Source organism: Gavialis gangeticus, unplaced genomic scaffold, assembly GCF_001723915.1.
Source record: "Gavialis gangeticus isolate Ggan-Ray unplaced genomic scaffold, GavGan_comp1, whole genome shotgun sequence".
Classification (NCBI taxonomy): domain Eukaryota; kingdom Metazoa; phylum Chordata; order Crocodylia; family Gavialidae; genus Gavialis; species Gavialis gangeticus.
In genome coordinates this window covers 67879967-67898013 of record NW_017728992.1, presented here as the reverse complement: position 1 = coordinate 67898013, position 18047 = coordinate 67879967, and the positions used below count along the sequence as shown (strand labels likewise).

At 38.7% G+C, this 18047-nt stretch overlaps 1 protein-coding gene across 3 annotated transcripts in view; it reads left to right on the top strand.

The window, feature by feature from the left end:
• The window catches only part of CTDP1 (CTD phosphatase subunit 1), a 209738-nt gene that overhangs the window by 77576 nt on the left and 114115 nt on the right, over positions 1–18047 (top strand). For 2 of the 3 annotated variants that reach the window (XM_019524040.1, XM_019524046.1), the window contains exon 11: positions 1604–1769. The exons of the other annotated variant lie outside the window; for it this stretch is intronic. In XM_019524040.1, the coding sequence (XP_019379585.1) occupies positions 1604–1769 (166 nt within the window). The remainder of the gene's footprint in view (positions 1–1603; positions 1770–18047) is intronic. 3 annotated transcript variants of the gene reach the window in all.

Below are 18047 nucleotides of genomic sequence, written 5' to 3'. Positions count from 1 at the left end.
TTATATGGGGGGGGTTTTGGGGGGGGGGTGTTTGTTTTTTTTAGTGTGCATCTGGCAAAGAAGGGAGAAATACTTGAGTGAAAAAAGCCTTAATGGCAGATCATTATAGAAAAGTAAAACTCTCAAGGCTATGTAAATAAACCAGATAAGCTGTCTTAAACCACTTTAGGAATCTTGGCATATGCAAATGTATCAAATATGAAAAAGGAAAGATAACAACAATTTGATTTTACTCTAGATCTTCCAAATTTCACGTTTATTGTTGTAATATTTAGCTGGCCTAACATAATTGTATTGTTTAACTTTCATCTCTGCAGAAGAGACCAGAGAAAGCCCTAATTTGAAGTTAGGGCTGACTTCCTTTTATTGTCTGGAAAGACAAGCGTCTCCTTTCCATAAACGTAATCAAGGAAGACGGTTGTCTGTCTGTCTCTGTCCCTCCAAAAAGCCAGATTTATTAAATCCATCTAAATTTCTAGTTATCTAGTACTGTTTCTTGATATTGGTTCCTTCACTTGTTAGCAGCTTGAAATGCCTAATTATATACAAGTAGGCAAGCAGAAATTTGCAAATAGTAAAGATTTTTTTTGCTTTGGCTGGTATAAGGGATATAGCTGTAGATAGCATATCATAACCAGGTTATATTTGGGATCCCAAGTTGCTGTTACAGAGTTGGGGGACTTTGGGTTGGGTGTTCTTAGGTTGCTATAACTTTGTGCCAGAGAAGGAGTCTGGTTCAGAATCATCCCAGTATTTAATTTAGTGGCAGTTTTTAATTCTTTGCAGAAAACCTAGTCATTTGACTCATAGGAACAAGGAGATCCCACAGCTTCTTGGTGAGCTTGCATTACTCTAAAAAATGCATAGCTTTAAAAGATCTGGGTAGTCTCTTCTGTTCCTGTTTGTGCCTGTAGTTCTTCCATTTTGGCATGTTGGATTTTTCCTGTTGTGAATAATTTCACAGGTGTCTAATCCATAGCAATGTGTTTATCCCGTTGATTTTCCAGTAACTTAACATTTCCTTCTCATTTCATTTTGTAACTTTTCCATATACTAGTGAAGTTCATTTAAAGTAGTGAGGTACTAAAATTAAGGAAAGCTTTTTTATTTTAATGTATTAATAAGCTGGAAAAAAAAGATTTTGTGGCTTTTGGAGCTGATTCAGACCCAACATCAATGAGTCCTTGTAACCAGGCTTCATCAGTACTATTGTAAGCCTCTTATGATCTGTGATCACAAAAGATGCAAGCATTAGCTGCCAAAATGAGAGAGCTGACCATGGATTGGGAATATAAAATTTACTGGGTTCAAAGATTAAATAATAAAGAGACTGTATATGCAAATGTCGTATCATCTTATGAAGCACAGTGGCAAAGGAGGACAAGGATGATTTAGTCAACTCTTAAATACTCAGCCTGACAGATCTTGTTAAAGGGTTGTAATAAGCTGTCATGTTGCCCTGCTGAAAAGAAAGCATGGCTGTGCTTAAGTGAAATGGTAGATTTTCAGTAACCATACCTTTGTAGTAGAATTTGATTCAGTCTTATGAAATTTTGCAGTTGAAACTAATTTTTCTTATGTGAGACCTCCTGGAATTTTGCAGAGTTGTTCAACCACATCAACAGCAGTTGTTTGATGAAGAAGAGTTACCAGCAAGTGAGACGGAAGAGCAGCCTGGTCCATCCAAACGGAAACGCCAGCCAAGTATGTCTGAAACAATGCCACTGTACACACTATGTAAAGAGGATTTAGAGAGTATGGACAAAGAGGTGAGCTAACATAATTGTGCCAGGATTCTAATTTTATGGTTGAGTTGCTCAGTTATCTGTAACAGTATTTAATATTGTTAATTGACGTGTATGTTATCTGATTTTGCATGCAACTAGGTGATAGTGAAAGACAAGCTTCTTTAATATGAAACGGAACCATTTTTGGTCTGCTAAGTTTCTATCCAACATGCCATTATGCAAACTTAAATGAAACCATGCTAAATACTCCTTTGTGCAAGTAGACGTATAAAACAGTGCGGCAGAGGAAATTTAGGTTGGCAGTTAGGAAGAACTTTTGACTATGAGGATGGTCAGGGATAGGAAAAAGCTACCTAGAGAAGTTGAGGAATCTTCATCCTCAGACATTTTCAAGAGCATGTTAGGCAGACACTTGGCTGGAATGGTTTAGTCAGAGGTGAACCTACCTTGAGCAGGGGGCTGGACTAGATTATCTCATAAGGTCCCTTCTAGCCCTGCTTTCCTATGGTTTTGTAGTATTGATATAATTTTGACACAAATGCATGAAATCTGAAAGATGCATGAAAGAAATGCATGAAATCTGAAAGATGATACAGGCTAGTAGTGTAAATACTGTTGTCAACTTGCTTGAAGTTTTATGTAGACCTGTAAAACACTGATATTTTTACTATTTATATTAATACATGCTCTTTTAGAATGACCTCTAGCTTTTTCAACCTTTTATAATTTACATTAAATAATGCCTACCTAAAGGAGATTTGGCTGCAGGAAAGGTATCATGTTTCAGGAAGAGTTGCATATATTTTGTTTCCTTAAATGTTAAGGGTAAAATTAATTCTAAAATTTGATACCTCGTTTGAACTAAGGATGGAAGTTGGTGGTCTTTGGAAGTTGGGTGGGGAAAACACTTTGTAAATGTGCCTTAAGATACTTACTTCAGAGACTTGTTGGAGGGAGCAGTGAATTATAAATATTGACGACAGTTAATCTACATTTAGTTAAGTGCTAGATTTAGTTTGTCATCTAATTTCTGTTTAGATGTTACTGTATGTATTCTAGTTTGGGCTTAATTTCTTGAATTTCCATTTTTGTGCGTTTGCTGATTACTATGTAGAATGGATATCCTCAAAGTGTCATTTCATTAAGTTATTACATTAATTAGGAAATAAAATAACTACCATTACAGTTGCATATTGAATTTTCCAGGTAAGGATTTTGTTAGAATTTAAGGTGTCAAGACTTGATCTAAAGATCATAATTCATGAAAAGTGCTGAGAGAAACACTACTTCTGACTTAACATTTTTCATATTCTTGTGTTTGTATCACAAAGTGATCCATAATCATATTGCATTAGGTAGCTTTTTTGCCATAGTAACTGGGACTTGTATTTTCAATTCTGGTCGTGGGGTCAGATGATGACTTTCTAGAGATGGATGTCATTTTCCATGACGCTTGGGCAGTAGTCTGTCACTAGTCTGTTTTATCTTCCAATCCAATATGTAAAATGAATCATTTCAGTACATCTCATTTGTTTACTGGTTCTTCCAAGGGTTCAGTATCTTTTAATTTGTAGTACCATATCACCTAGGAACCCTCCTCATGGACCCGAAATCCCATTGTGTCAAGGTACTGTATAGACACATAACAAAGACCATCCTTGTTTCAAAGATGCTTTTACATTCTTAATTAAAAAAAAAACAAAAAAAAAACAAGGCAACCAAATAGATGCAAACACATGGGGGCTTTGAGGGAGGCGGCAAGGCATTGTTGGTTTAATGCAATAGGCTATGGTCTCAGCATTATCAGCAGTTGGGTTGTTGCCATTGTCGCAGAAAAACAACATTGATATTGGGTGGTTTTAAAAGAGAGTAATATACAAGTTATTTCTGTGTTTACATGTGTGAAAAGCACAATGAGAGAGTATGAAGGTACTCAAACAAGCATTTAGCAAGTGAACATGGAAAATGCCAAGCGGGAAATTGGCATCCTGGTAGTGAAGGAGAGATGGCAGATCAGATGAGAATGGATCTGCAGGAACATGAAAGTGAAGAAAAGGGTGGGTTGGCTGGTTGGTTGGTTGTTTTATCCTTCAGCAGATTGTTTAAGAAGGCAACTTAAAAATTAGGTCAGATGAGAAGGAAGAAATAAAAGGTCACTTTGGATAGGAAGGTGCCAACGTTTCCTTTAAATGACTGTGATCGTACGTCAAATCACAATGAGCTGGTTATGCTCTTAAAAATAATGTGATTTGATGTATGATCAGAAGCATTTTAAGGAAACGTTGGCACTTACCTATCCAAAGTGGCCACTTATTTCTTCTTGTATTACTTAGTTCTTCAAGCCCATAGTATTCATAATGGATTTTCTGGGTTCAGAGTGATTTGATTTTTCTTTTTTTATGTACAGTTCTTTTCTCCAAATCAAATTGAATTTAGGGTTGAATTTGGAACTATGATTTTGTGAGGACTGCTGTAAAGGTATTGTAGTGGTTATTATGAACAATTTAAGTTGATTACACTGATAGGATAATATAAGGGAAATTGCTGTATAATTTTCTATAATGATTCAGACTCACTGGCTTAATGTCTGAAGGTTTTCAAGTGCCCTGAGATGACAGAAGTGCCTATAATTAACTCTGCCATGTTAAATTATGAAGTTGCAAGTTACAGACTAATTGAAAGTTTGAAACTAAAGTTTTTTCTTTTGTGGATTTTGTTTGTTTAGTTCTGAAATAATAAAATAAGATCTAGTGGTCTAGATGGTTTTACAAGTAAATAAGATTTTTTGCAATTTCCCCTTCAATGCCTTTGCTTACCTAACACAGCAATCATGGCATTGAAATGAGAGTAATTGGCTAAAAATGATTATCACGGTTTGAAACACATTTTTTTTTCTGTGCAGTTCTTTAGATTGTTCGTTTGTTTTTTCCATTTTTTTTAAATTACTTTTAGATTTTATTTGTTGCTTCTGAAAGGTCTCTGGCAGTAACAGAAGATGAATACTATTAAAAAAAATGTAAGAGATCTGTAAACATAACGATTCAAAACATTATAACATTAGTGTTCTGGGAAAGAGAAGATACTAATTTCCAAAAAATATTTATCCCTTGAAGAAAAATGTTTATAATTGCTGAACCAACAGCCTGTCTTTCAGGGTTATAAACTGCTGAAAACAAGAGCTTACCTGGCTCATCATTAAATAAGGACCAAAACAACGTGTTTGACTCATTTTCAAAGCCCTCCATGATGACAAGATAACTAAAGACCCTACTCTGTGTAATTGAGCCCTCCAGTGGTTTTTTTGATTAAAATAGTGGGACCTTTGGCTTCAAGAGTGAACTGAATGCTTTATTAATTGACCAGATACGTGGAATCTGGTCACAGAAGCGATTAAGATGAAATTGAATTTTAATGCCCTCCAAGTAAATGCAAAATACACCTCTTGAGAGTAGATGCTGGATTCTGATACAGAGAGAATTATGATCATGCAAAACAAGTAATAGTAATTTTACAACTGCAAGACCACTATGATGATTTAATCTGACCTTCTGTTTAACAGGTCACTGATTCTTGCCATGGAGGGATCTTTCAGTTCCTCTCAACTTTTTTTCCCCAGGAATCAGTGGTACCATTTTATTTTGATCAAAATAATCTTTCTAGCTCATACACAAGTGCAAAATGCAAATACAAAACAATTAGGCATGAAGAATGCCTTTAATGGGCAGCAAGTCTACTAGTCACATCTGTGGCTCATAATTGAAAGTACTGCTGCATATTAAGCTACAGTGATGCAGGATATCTCATGATTCTTTATTGTTCTTTGGGGCTATTTCAGGTAGCAAAAGGATAATCTGTCCAGGTACTCCTTGCCTGTCTATTGATCAACATAAGTAGCAGCTATGATGGTAGTTTGTCACGTGAATACTACCTCACTCAAAATCAATCTAAGGCCACCAATTTGCTTCACATAAGCCAGTAAGCAGCCTGCAAATAGTAACTTCAGATTATTACAAGCTTGGTTGGAATCATCTCCTGACCTTAAGCTCTGAAAGTCTACCTTGTCGTATTGCCAGTTCCAGGAACCATCTGTTCTTCTTTTTTGTTAATGAATCTTAAATTGGGATGGTATTGTTGGTTTGTTTACATCCTTATGCAGTAGCATCAGCTGTCAGTATTTCTTTTGGAAAAACATTAGTCAATTGGTGCTGCAGAGAGACTGCCAGAATACAAATACGATGTACATCATCCATTACTACTATAAAAAGTCAGTTGTTTTATTTAAAATTTTATTGACAGAATGCTGAGGGAATCCATGACAATTCAAAGAATGCTTCTTAGAATTTTTTTCTTTCTGGATTGTCTAGTGCACGAGTGGCTAGCCTGCAGCCTGAGTGCCACAAATGGCACAGGCAACCTAGCTGACTGGGGAGGGGATGCAGCAGCAGATGGGGTAGGGAGCAGAAAACAGAGCAGCCAATAAGGCAGGGGAAGGGAATGGGAGTGGCACACTGGGACAGTCCATGTCTAACTTGACATGCCTGCCAAAAAGGTTGGCCTCCTTTGAACTAGTTTTATATCTTGCTAAGAACCTAGGGCATGCTCTGCGGGTGCGGGAGGGGGCAGAGGACACTGTAATTAAAGCAGCTCTGAGAACCGCTTTAATTGAAGCGCCCTCGGCATCTCGTGTATTAGTGTCCCCACACTTCAGAATGGCAGTAGGGGCGCTTTAACAAAGCTCATTTGATGAGCTTTAGTTAAAAGTGCCCCCGCTGCTATTTTGAAGAGCAAGGGTGCTAATGCATGAGATATGGAGGCTGGCTGGAGCACGATAATTACCACGCTCCAACAAACTAGATTAATGGAGTCTGTTCCAATGTGCTGTAATTCCAGTCCATCAGAGCAGCCTCCCAGCTCATCTCAGCTATTGACACACCCCTGTTTCTTAATCATATACACTTGGAGCTGTTCTTCCTTTTAGCAACTTTGTATTACATTGCAGATTTTATGAGTAAATTATTTCAAGTATGTTTCTGTTCAAACCTTATCTTATGAAAGAAGTTGCCATAGGTGGCTTCTGACTTGTTTCATTCATATAGTCTTGTTATCTTATACAACTTTATAGTTAAAAATTGCATCTTGGAATTCTGTAGTGTGAAGTTGTGCCTGAACTGCTGCTTTAACTGGTGTTATGTGACAACCCACATGGGTAATCTTGATTTTTTTAGTACTGTTCTCTGGAGAAAAACATTTTAAAAATTATTAAAAGTGATTCAAATGCCCAGCCCCTTATTGGGATCTGAAAATACATGGAGGAAAGGATGTACAATTTACTGAGGACTGAAGTAATGCAACATTTCCCTTTTTGAGATCTTTGGCATAGTCTATCCATGTTTTAATCTATCTAATGTTCAATAGTTTATCCAGAAGTTTCAAATAGCTTGTACTTATGCAAATACATTATATACAAGTTTAAAAGGATTGTTTTCCATTTAAAATATAGTCTTGCTAATTCACATTGACTGAAATCCTTTGCAAATTATTACGTTTTGTGAAATAACATGCAAGTGGACAATACAATGGGCTGGGATTGGAAGAACACCAGTTTTTAATGTAGACCAAAAATGTGCAAGTTTAGTTAAATGTGTATTCTGTGTTTGATAATGGTAACCTTGTCATCAAGTTGGAAATAACTTGTCTGGTTTTGCATATTGATGTTCACACTTTAGATTCTGTGACTAGTTCAGTTTTTACCAAAATCTGTCTGCTAGCACCCAGTTAGACTATTAAACATTTATTTAAAAAGCATTGTTTTGGCCAATTTTTTCAAAATAAGTAATGATTTTTTCATTATTGTGCATTGCTTAAATATTAATTAATTTTAACTTTTAAATGAACTCTCTCTGAACAGATTAATAACTCAGCATTTCCTGCTGGTTTTTGTCATTATTTATTTGTAGTATTTTAATATTTAACAAGATTAATGCTTCTGCTGCATTGCATAGTGATTTTTAAGCTTTTTAAAATATTTTGAACTTCATCTCTCCTTTCATTTCTATGCTAAGGAGCTGCATGTGAAGCTGTGAAAGCTGAATAGGTTAACTATTTTTCAACTGGTATTCATTTGTCTTAATTACCTAGTGACAGTGGGCTGGTGTGTGGTGAGGTAGGAATGTAGTCATTTAGTATAGTTTAGCTCTAGAAGCACTTTCTTCTAATCATTTCAGTCACGTGTGTCACTTAGATTAGGTTTTGTTGTTATTTGATTTAATGAAAATACAAATTCTAATAAGCTCTCAAGTCCCTAATCAGTGTAAATAACCATTCCCCCAACCATTTGACATCTGCAGAAGGTAATATGTTCAAAATATTTCAAAACGAAATAAGCCACATAAGCCCAAGAAAGCAAGTGTAGGATATTTATTTGTTCTTTGTTAAAGAAATGCAAGACGGGGGAGTAGGGGGGTGGGGAAGATGTTTCCATAGTGATGTCTGAATAGAGAACGTATACTTCCTTGACAGTGGCCAGAAGCCAAAAACCACTGCTCAGTATGCATGTTTACATAGTCTGAACAATTTTTAAAAATGTGTGTATCTTTTTCCAGTGAGTGTGTGGGATTGTGTGGTATTTTGTTCCCCTTTTTCATTTCTAAGCACATCCATAGGCAGGTAACATTTAATCTCACAATCTGATTTTGCAAGCACACTTAAAAGATAGAAAAGGTGTTATGTATAGCAGTTGGTTATTTTAACCTTCCCAGCTTCGTTTTGGTACAGAATACCTCCCAAGCAGTGAAGATCAGGGCACCAGCTGATGGGCTGTATGACTGACACAAGTTAGGGTCATGCCCACTTCATAGTAGTCTTTATACCACTTCTCATGGTGGTTTGTTCTTACCCTGACGTGTTGAAGTATCTCAAAATGAGCAAGATACGAGAGTCCAAGCATGATGCTGCTGCCAGGATTTGCCATCACTTGAAATTGGGACAAGTGTGGGTTACCAAGTGAACCCTTGGTGAGAGAAAAATTGCCTACTAAAGTTCCAGCCTAACAGTGTTTGGTTTTTTTTTTTTGGTTTTTTTTTTCATTCACCCAGTGCTTGAGTGACAGAAATCAGCAGGAAAGCACCGATGTCTAGCTGGCATGTGGAAGCAGAGAGATTGAGTGAACCCAAGTTTAGTTTCTATCAGGTTTTTAAGCTTAAATTCACCTGTCAATTTTTTTTTTTTAAATCTCTAAATAGTTGAGGGTCTGATCTCCAAATATTTATTTTCACTGGAGCCAATAGAGAACATGTTTCTTACACATTTTCAAACCGTGGACCAGAACAACCTGGCTTCAGTCCAGCAGAAGTTGGGTGGCCTTGGTGTATCAGCAGCTGGGAAGGGGAGGGGAGTTTGCCTGTGCGGGTGCTGGTGCCAAGTAGCTGGGACCTATTCCTGCATCGCTACAAGCTTTCCCAAGCCCCTCGTTTTCCTCAGCTAGTGTGCAAGTGCAGCTTTCAATTGCACTGGGATTAATCAGATGGGAACTGCACCCATTCTGCTGCTGCTGCTGCTGCCTCTCCCCACTGCCCCACTTTCAGGCAGTAGGGAGCTACACCAGAGTTTGACAGCTGGAAACTGCATCCGCACTATATCTGTTTCTGCCTGTGCTCCCTGCCTGGCTGCAGTGCAGGCACACCCAGAAGCCGCCCAGCCCTGGGTCATTTCCCCACCAGTTAGAAGCTGTGCCTGTGCTACAGCTGGGGAGTCAGGGACAGAGAGAAGCAGTGGCAATGCAGGCGCAGCTGCCAGCTGTGTGTTCCCAGCGCCGCTCTTTGCTGCCCAGCTTCAGCAGAGGCAAAACCTTCTGGCTCCCTGGGACAAATCCAGCTCCTCGGGTTGGATCCTGCCCCTGGGCAGTATGTTGCCAACCCTTACCATTACAGATTATTCTAACCAGAAGTGGGGCAATGTTTATTAAATGTATCCCCATCTAAAAATTAGAGAATGAGTAGCTAAAAAAAAAAAAAAAAGCTGAAAAGGAGTTTCTTATAATCCATAAGAGCACCCTCTTTGTACTTTCATAATTAAGGGTCTTTCAGGGCTTTCTCATTACAGGAAGAAGTATGATTATCCTTTTTCCAGAAGTTATCCACTGATCATCTTGTCAGGACAGTCCTCCTTCAGAACAAGTGCACTAAACTCAGCTTCTCTGCTCAACTTCACCTAAAACCATGACATTTTCTTGCAGTTAGACCTTTTTTGATTTTAGTTGTTCTATTCAGGTCTGTTACTTTAAACAAGTGAACATTAGCAAAATTACCAATGAATAATACTTGACAAGACGTTCAGTACCCTTGTTCATTCAGATACCAGTTTTATCACATCTTCCATATAGACTAGTATTTTAAAGCCACTTAACTATTTTTAGGAAGCTGTACTTACAAGATTATCCTCTTTAGTGGCACCAGAATCAAATCTTGATTTCAGGTTTACCTCTGATGTTTTACTTCACCATCTATACAGAAATGCAGAGGAGAACAAAAAGGTAGTTTCCAGCCCCAGTTAGATATTTAAATCCTTTCAGCCAATTTCTGTTTTTCTAAAAACAGTTCCTTGTTTTTTAATATCATTTCTTACAACCTTACTTACTTGCTAAACGGACATCAGTATGTATGCTGGACTCTGAGGCAGGCAAAACCAAGATTTTTCATGCCCATTTTCTTCCTCTGCTTGCAGGGAGCCCAATCTTCTTTAGTTTTTTTTTCTTGTTTTTTCAGTAGCAGCTGGGCTGGCAAGGCTTTTGTATGGAGTGCAAAAAGTCAGGGGAACTTTCTTTGCAGTAACCACAGCCTGAAACAGCTGTATGTAAGCAGCCCTGTCCTTTGTATAATCATTTCATCTTCTTTCATTTGTCAGTACTTCGAACCTTTTTGCTGCTGCTTCCCATCTATAGGATTCCCCTTCCTCAACCATATTATCTCTGCCTCTCAAAGCAAAAAAAAAAGTACCTATTTATGTTCCTCTCATACACAAACTGTCTACAGAAGAGCAAGAATCTGCTCTTAGTCAGTCCCCAAGCTCCTCCATCTTTTCACTGAAGTCAGTGGACAACACCAATTGATCCAGTTGATATGATCAGCAAAACAGGACTTTTTTGTGATGCACTTATGTCCTGGGTCAACTGCGTGGCAGCCGCATACATAACATCCTTTATGCCATGATCACTTGTTTGAGGGAATCAGTGTTAGATTTTATTCTTTTAGAAGGTACACACTCCTCATACAAAGGTTTATGTAAGCAGAATGTAGATGCATCATTCTGTTTTATCACTGCTTCCTTCTTTCATCCTGCTAAACATTATAGATACAAATAAGTTCTCTGGCTAATGTTTTCTACTCTAAATTAGTAAATGTAGATAAGCCATGCTATGAATTAATGATCAGCACTTTTCCCCGCATAGTTTAATGAATGCTATTACTTCTTGGTTAGCTTAAAATACTAATTGGGTCAGATGGATGTGCATCTCGTGCAAAATGATAGTTGTCTTGAGTTCAGTTTTAACCATTGTTCTGTGTATTAAATCCACTTTGAATCCAAATGTTTGTTACAAGAAAGTCTGCATACTTTTTAATATGCAGTATGCCATAAATTACTGGCTGTCTTTTTCCAGTACTTCTTCCAGTCCCCATGGTCACCTGCCCTCTTGTTCTCTTCATTACATAATTTATCTGGAAATGTAGAAAGAAAGAGGCAGAAAGCATTCTTTCCTCATGTGTCTCATAACATGGATCTTATCTGCTTCCTGTTGTTTGAATGGTGTAGAAGCTGAAGAGTGAAATTGGGAAAACATCTGGCCCTTGGCAGATGTTTATTTAAAGGTGCAAAAGGATCTTATCTGCAGTCACAATAGTTGTACCTCCTGCCATCCCACATGTGCACAGCAAGAGGCGTGACTGGGATCAGATCCTAATTGGACCCTGTTGCCAGAGCAGGGGAAACCTGGGAACATGATCAGGCTCCCTCTGCACTGGCAAGTAGCAAGCCAGGGACCCAGGGCTCAGAGGGCCAGTCGGCTGATTGGTGCTTCCTAGGCCCTATTTGATTCGGATTCTGCCCAAATCAGGGACAGTGATTCAATTAGTTAGTTCAGATCACTGTCCCTGATTCGATTCGGCCAAATCAGAATCTCAAGATTCAATGCTGATTCAGACATAGACACAGCTTTAAAAAAATGTTCTACATACCTCGAGGTACAAGCACAGCTCGTAATCATTGCGATGCTGGGGTGGATGGAGCGTCCCACAGGAGTGCTCAGCAGCAAACCTGGAAGTGGATCAGAAGCACTTCCAGTCCACTTCCAGGTCCACCGGGGAGCGTGTGGGGGTGCCCTCCCACCCCCAGCTCAGTGATGGGCTGTGGGGGGACCCTGGGTGCCCCCCGAGACCCAGGAGGCACTAGTCACTGAGCCAGGGGGTTGAGGGGAGGCCCCCCCCGTGCACTCCCCCACGGACCTGGAAGTGGACCAGAAGCACTTCCAGGTCTGTTGCTGAGCGTGCTGGGGAGCCTCCTGTGCTTCTGTGGGACACTCCATGGACCCTAGCATCACAGCATTCGTGAGCCACCTGCCACCTAGAGGTATGTAGAAGAAACATTTAAACCTGGACAGATGAAAAAGTCCTCTGATTTGATTCGGATTCGGAGATTTGGCCACCGAATCAGGCCGAACTGCCGAATCAAATCAGGGACTGAAGCTTTGCACAGCCCTAGTGCGTCCAGCCATAGGAGCTCATTGGAAAGAATGTTGGAGGCTGTAAGTAAGAAAAGAATAGTGGAAAAAACCCTAGTCATACCCAGTTTGCTCTTCCTTTCAGCATCTACTCTGCTACTATGTGACACAGGATCCTGGGCAAGTTGGACCTATGACTTAACCCAGTAAAAGGCAGTTCTTAAATGTAAAAAGAGCATTTTCAAATGGGAAAACTAGTCAAGGAAGCTTGTTGCTTTTAGGTATATCATGTATTTAATTTTGATTAGATTATTTTATTTAATGTTATACGAGATAGGAACTATTTCTAATTCATGAACTAATTCATTCATGAATTTTACACTTCAGTTTAAAGGTATAGGAAAAGATCGAATACTTTTTTTTTTAAAAAGTCAGCATTGATCATGTGGCTGTAGATATCATTCTGATAGAAACATATATTATTTGTTTGATGTAACTGGGAGTTGTTCATCTTGCATATGGTTCTGTATGATCAAAACTTTTTTTTGTATATATAAAGCGTATCGGACTTTTAGTTTAGAAGGCCTTTTCGTTAGCAATCAACCTTATTCTGGGCAAGGAATATTTTTACAAACCAAAGCTAGCAAATATAAGAAAAAATAACATTGAGCTAATAATTCATCTTTAATTTTGTTACTACTAGGTATTTTCACAGCATGCAAGCCGTGAGAGGATTTTTTTACTGTTGTGAGTGATGCTTCATCAGTAGGTGTCATTAATGGATGGTAGCACTGGCAAGGGAGCAGCCACACATTCATCTAAATTAATTTTCCAGAGTTGGTGAGACTTGCTTAAATATGTAAGAACAGAATCCAAAATAGTGCCTGATAGTAGGCTTTTTCTCTGAATTTTCCTGTTTTACAACATGTTAAACACTAAACCTCCTGAAACATCTAAAGCTATACGTATTTGATTTGCCATCCTGTGCCATCTTACCTCACTTATAATGCAGGCACTAGTTCAACAGAGTATTTGCAGGTAATTCTGTAAGTCTTCCAGCATTCTCAAAATTCTTTGAAGAAAATATAACTTATGTTGAAACTCCTCACAACACTTTAAATGAGTAATTCTAACAGAAGTTTGAGGTTTTTGTGTGTGTTGAGTGAGATTATATGCTGTTTAAGGTGTAATTGACAGCTAAGGTCAGTGTGCATATATGGTTTTGTCTTTGGGCACAATTTGATTCTTCCCTAGCTAGTCTTTAATGGAGCTCTGATTATATGGCACATTGCTTTTAGGCAGTGGATCTTTTTTCAGTATTCTCATTTCTAATATGAAATCTGAATATACCAAAGAAAATAAATGTAACTCTATAAGGTTGGCCTCCCCCATGGAGAAGAAAATAATAATTTGAATGCTCTGACATCTTCTGAAACATTTTGTCACTATTTGTGCAATTTGGGGTTGATTATGCTGCCACCTTGATATGTAATGCTGAACAATTAGCATTACTTCACCATCTAGTTCTACTACCCTCATACTTTAATGTGCTTATGTTTTGGTTTGCTTCTTCAATGAGGATGCATAAAACTAAAGAATTTAGAAACCTTGTTTCAGCATTTGTTTCCACTTCTGGTTTGTAAATTGAATGCTGCTAACCCTGTCAACATTTAAGTAGGCAATCAATTTTAATGATTTGGCTTGAGGCAAGTTAAAAGTTTTCAAAATATTCACCTAGTATAGTTACACAGCCTCTGTAGATAAGCCCATATGTCTTATCTCATAACAGCAATTTTTTTTATCAGTATGATATTGTTTTACTTATTGATTCCATTCAGTTGAAACGCCTACTTCAAGTATGTCTGCTCCAGTAGCATATTGATCTAAGCTAGAATTGTCTGCTTATGACTATTCCTAACCTTACCATGTTAAGCTATTCTAATTATTCTATATGCGTTTTAAAATAAATATGTCCTCTTGTAGGGTACCTGTGCATGTTAATGCTGTAGAACAATAATTTTCAGTAAAAGGACTTGAGAACCCGTCTACAGTCAAATCTGTCACCACCAAAGGCCTCTTCAACATTGATACCACCCAAAGATGAAATTGCCTAGTAATTAGGCAGTTTAGGGAGGAGGCATGGGTGAGCTCTGTTCCCTTGAGTATGCTTACAGCATTCCTTTTTTTTTTCTTTCAGTTGCCTGTTGCTGAGAGTAATATTTTACTGAATGTATCTATTCAGCTATTATTTTTCTCAGTATGAACTCCTGGAAACTACAGGAATTCTAACTACTGTCAGCATTATCAAGATTTTTTGCACTCTGCATTAGGTACAAGTTATAAAGAGTTGTAGGATTAGAGACCCCTGCTGCTTTGGAGAAACTACTGTCACCATGTAGTCAGAAAGTGAGTCACTTTGTGGAGCCATACTGCTAGTTTAATGAAAAAAAATCTATGAAACCACTATTTTTATTAATGTTTGAACAGTTTTGATATGAAAAAGTACATGGTGGCTTTCATATAGTCTTTATACCAAGGAATGGCTTTTCCAGCACATTCTTCAAGTCCTTTGGCAACCAGCTAGTGATGACAGGAGGAGGATTGTGAGATCTGGAAGCTCCTAATCATAAATTGGCATGAAGGCAGGAGTTGCAAGGAAGTCATCTTGCACTTGGAACCACAAGTGAAATTCGGCAGCTGTAAGTGTGACTGAGCAGCCCTCTTTAGGATTGCTCTGCTCAATCCACATGGGAAGGAGGCTAGAAAAGGTGCCTTAAACGTAGTCTGGCTACCTTTTTTCTGACTGGATAACCACATCTAGGAAATCCCAGTTGACCTTGGGGATGCCATGATCATAACAATCTTTAAGAAAGGAGATGAGTCCAACTGTGGAAATTACAGAGGAATTGTCGCTGTCAAACACAGGAAAGATCATTGAGAGAACCCTCTTGAACTATCTCCAGACTCCCAAAGCAAGCTTTATTCTCCCAGCTCAGTCGAAGCGTACACTTAAGAGGAGAACAGAGAAAATGCTTCAGGGATATCCCCGAGGCCAACTTGACAAAATGCAGCATTGATATCAACTCATGGAAGACTGTCACCCAGGACCACCCCAAATGGAGGAAGGGTCTGCTGCTAGGATCTCAGTACAGGAGACAGAAAAATGGGAATGGCAGAAACAGCATCTCAGACCAAACCAAGAACCCAGAGCCACCCACCCTGAATGGAAACATGTGTCCAAGCTTCAGCCGAGTCTGTCAGTTCTGGATAAGCCTTGTCGGCCATCTTCAGGCCCCCAGATAAGACAGTCATGGAAGACAAGCATCCTTGACTGCAAGGGATTGCCAGTGATGCCAAGGTTTCTAGTCCACTATATCCATTATTCTGTCATTTCTTTCGAGTCAATGTGCTGTTCATGCTTTTAATGGAGGTTAACTTTAAATAAGCTGGTCAACCATATCTAGATGTGTACATACTATGCATGGCATTGGTGCTCTCAGACAAGCCATGGTTCTCTGCATGAGTTGTCTCCTCCTGCACTGGAAGCAGCATAGCTGTGTCCACGTGGCACTGTCACCGTCACTCAGCTGTACTAGTTAGCCCTGTGCCATAAAAATATGGCCACGGTGCTTCCAGGTCAGGAAGCAGCCCATGCACAGCAATATGTGCTTCAAGATGCCACTAACTGACCCAGTAAGCTTGCTGTCTAAATAGAACTTCAGGATGTCTGATGCCAACATCAAATTTGATTTGCCAGAGTCCTACAGTAGCTGTAGCTGACATACCATGGTACAGAGATCCTACCAAAAACAAATTGGTGATGGTGAACTTCATATTGAAATGATGAACGAGGATGCATCTAAAAAAAAAATGGAAGACTTCAAAATCTAAGTCTGTTCTTTTATTACATATGGTTCCATTTTAAAAAAATTATAGCTAGAACCAGGCATACAATTGGCAGTTCTGTACAAACTGTCCTACGTTGTTTATAACAGTGTGCTTGTTCTGACCTGCAATACTCAATCACTGAGCCTCTGAAACAGTGCTCCGTTGTCACTTCTGTAATCAGAGTTCTGATTTTAGCATATTCATTACAGATGATGGGTTAATCACTGTCAAAATGTAAAGCAGCCATTCTGCCCTCATACCCTACTTGCATAGTTCATGTCCTGCTCTTGTAAGAATTACTTTAACAAAAGAGATTTTATCTATCTATAGTACAGTGATACTAGCTAACATATATATTTGTTCTCACCCACAAACAGCAGTTAAAATAATACAGTGGTAGAATCAAGGGCATATTTTTGTTGTGCTGAACATGAAGATTTGTTTGTGGAAATCCAGTCTCTGGCTTAGGAGCACCCATTTATTTCTATGTGCAATTTTCAGTGTTTAGTGCTGAGATTTGTTTACTTTCTGGCTAAACAGTAGTTTTTTCCAGTTAATTTTGAATTAGAAAATCTGAGTACTATGTTAATGGTGGAAGATTTGTGTAAGGATATCTGCTAACATGAGATGGCTTAAGTCTGGGAAATTTTTAGAAAAACAGATTGAAGGCCAAACTCTGGCTTTAGAAGCAGGCAAACTCCTTTGAAAGCCAATAGGCTAGTGCTTCCCAAACTTTTTTCCTCAGCATGGCCCCATTTTATGGCCCAATTTCATGAGCATGACCCCATTTCCTCAGCATGGCCCTGTCTCAACCCATAGCCCCCCACCCCCACGACCCCATCTGCTGATGTTGCAAATTTATTTGGGGTCGCAACCCACAATTTGGGAACCGCTGCAGAAGGGCTTGTACTTGTGCATCTGTAGTAAAGTAATGGCAAGTAAGAATGTGTGTGTCCTGGTAAAGTAAAAGCAAGTAAGGATATTAATAAAAGCATTTGTAGATACAGGCAGTCCTCAGACTTACAACACAATTGCTTCCTGAAAACCGTTTCTTAAGTCAACGTTGTAACTCGGCACCAATTTTCTCATAAGAAACAATGTTTTAAATAGGGGATTGGTTCCTGAACCAATGCCTGATACCCTGTTTTCACTAAAAATACCCCAGAATTTTGTACTTGATCAATTATAGATGAGTAATATAGCTATATTAATGTATTTATATTGTAAATAGTAATCCATATTGATTTGGAAGGTCTTCTTTGAGGTGACTTTGCTGGACTTTTTGAAAGGCTCTTGGTTAGACTTTTTGAAAGGTGCTTAGCTGGAGTCTTTTCAGGGGTCTTGGCTGCAGGTTTTTGTGGAGTCTTGTCTGCTTTCTTAAAGAAAGTGTCCAAGGAAGTTTGGACAGATCTCCAGGGAGATGAGTGATGTAGCAAACTTGTTCTCTGGTATGGCGTCACATCGGATCAAGCGTGGTAAAGTTGAAACTGATGTCATAAAGTTGAAACGGTGTTAATTTATAAAGGTTGTAAGTGCAAAACGTAACTCAAAATGTTGTAAGTCGAGGCCTGCCTGTATTGCTTTCCTATTTATACAGTCCACCTCGGTTTGCAGGTCCTCGGTGTAACTTTTTTATGCATTAATCTTTCCTTTTTATATATCTACTAGCAAATTACCCATCAAGAATGATGGGCAGGGAC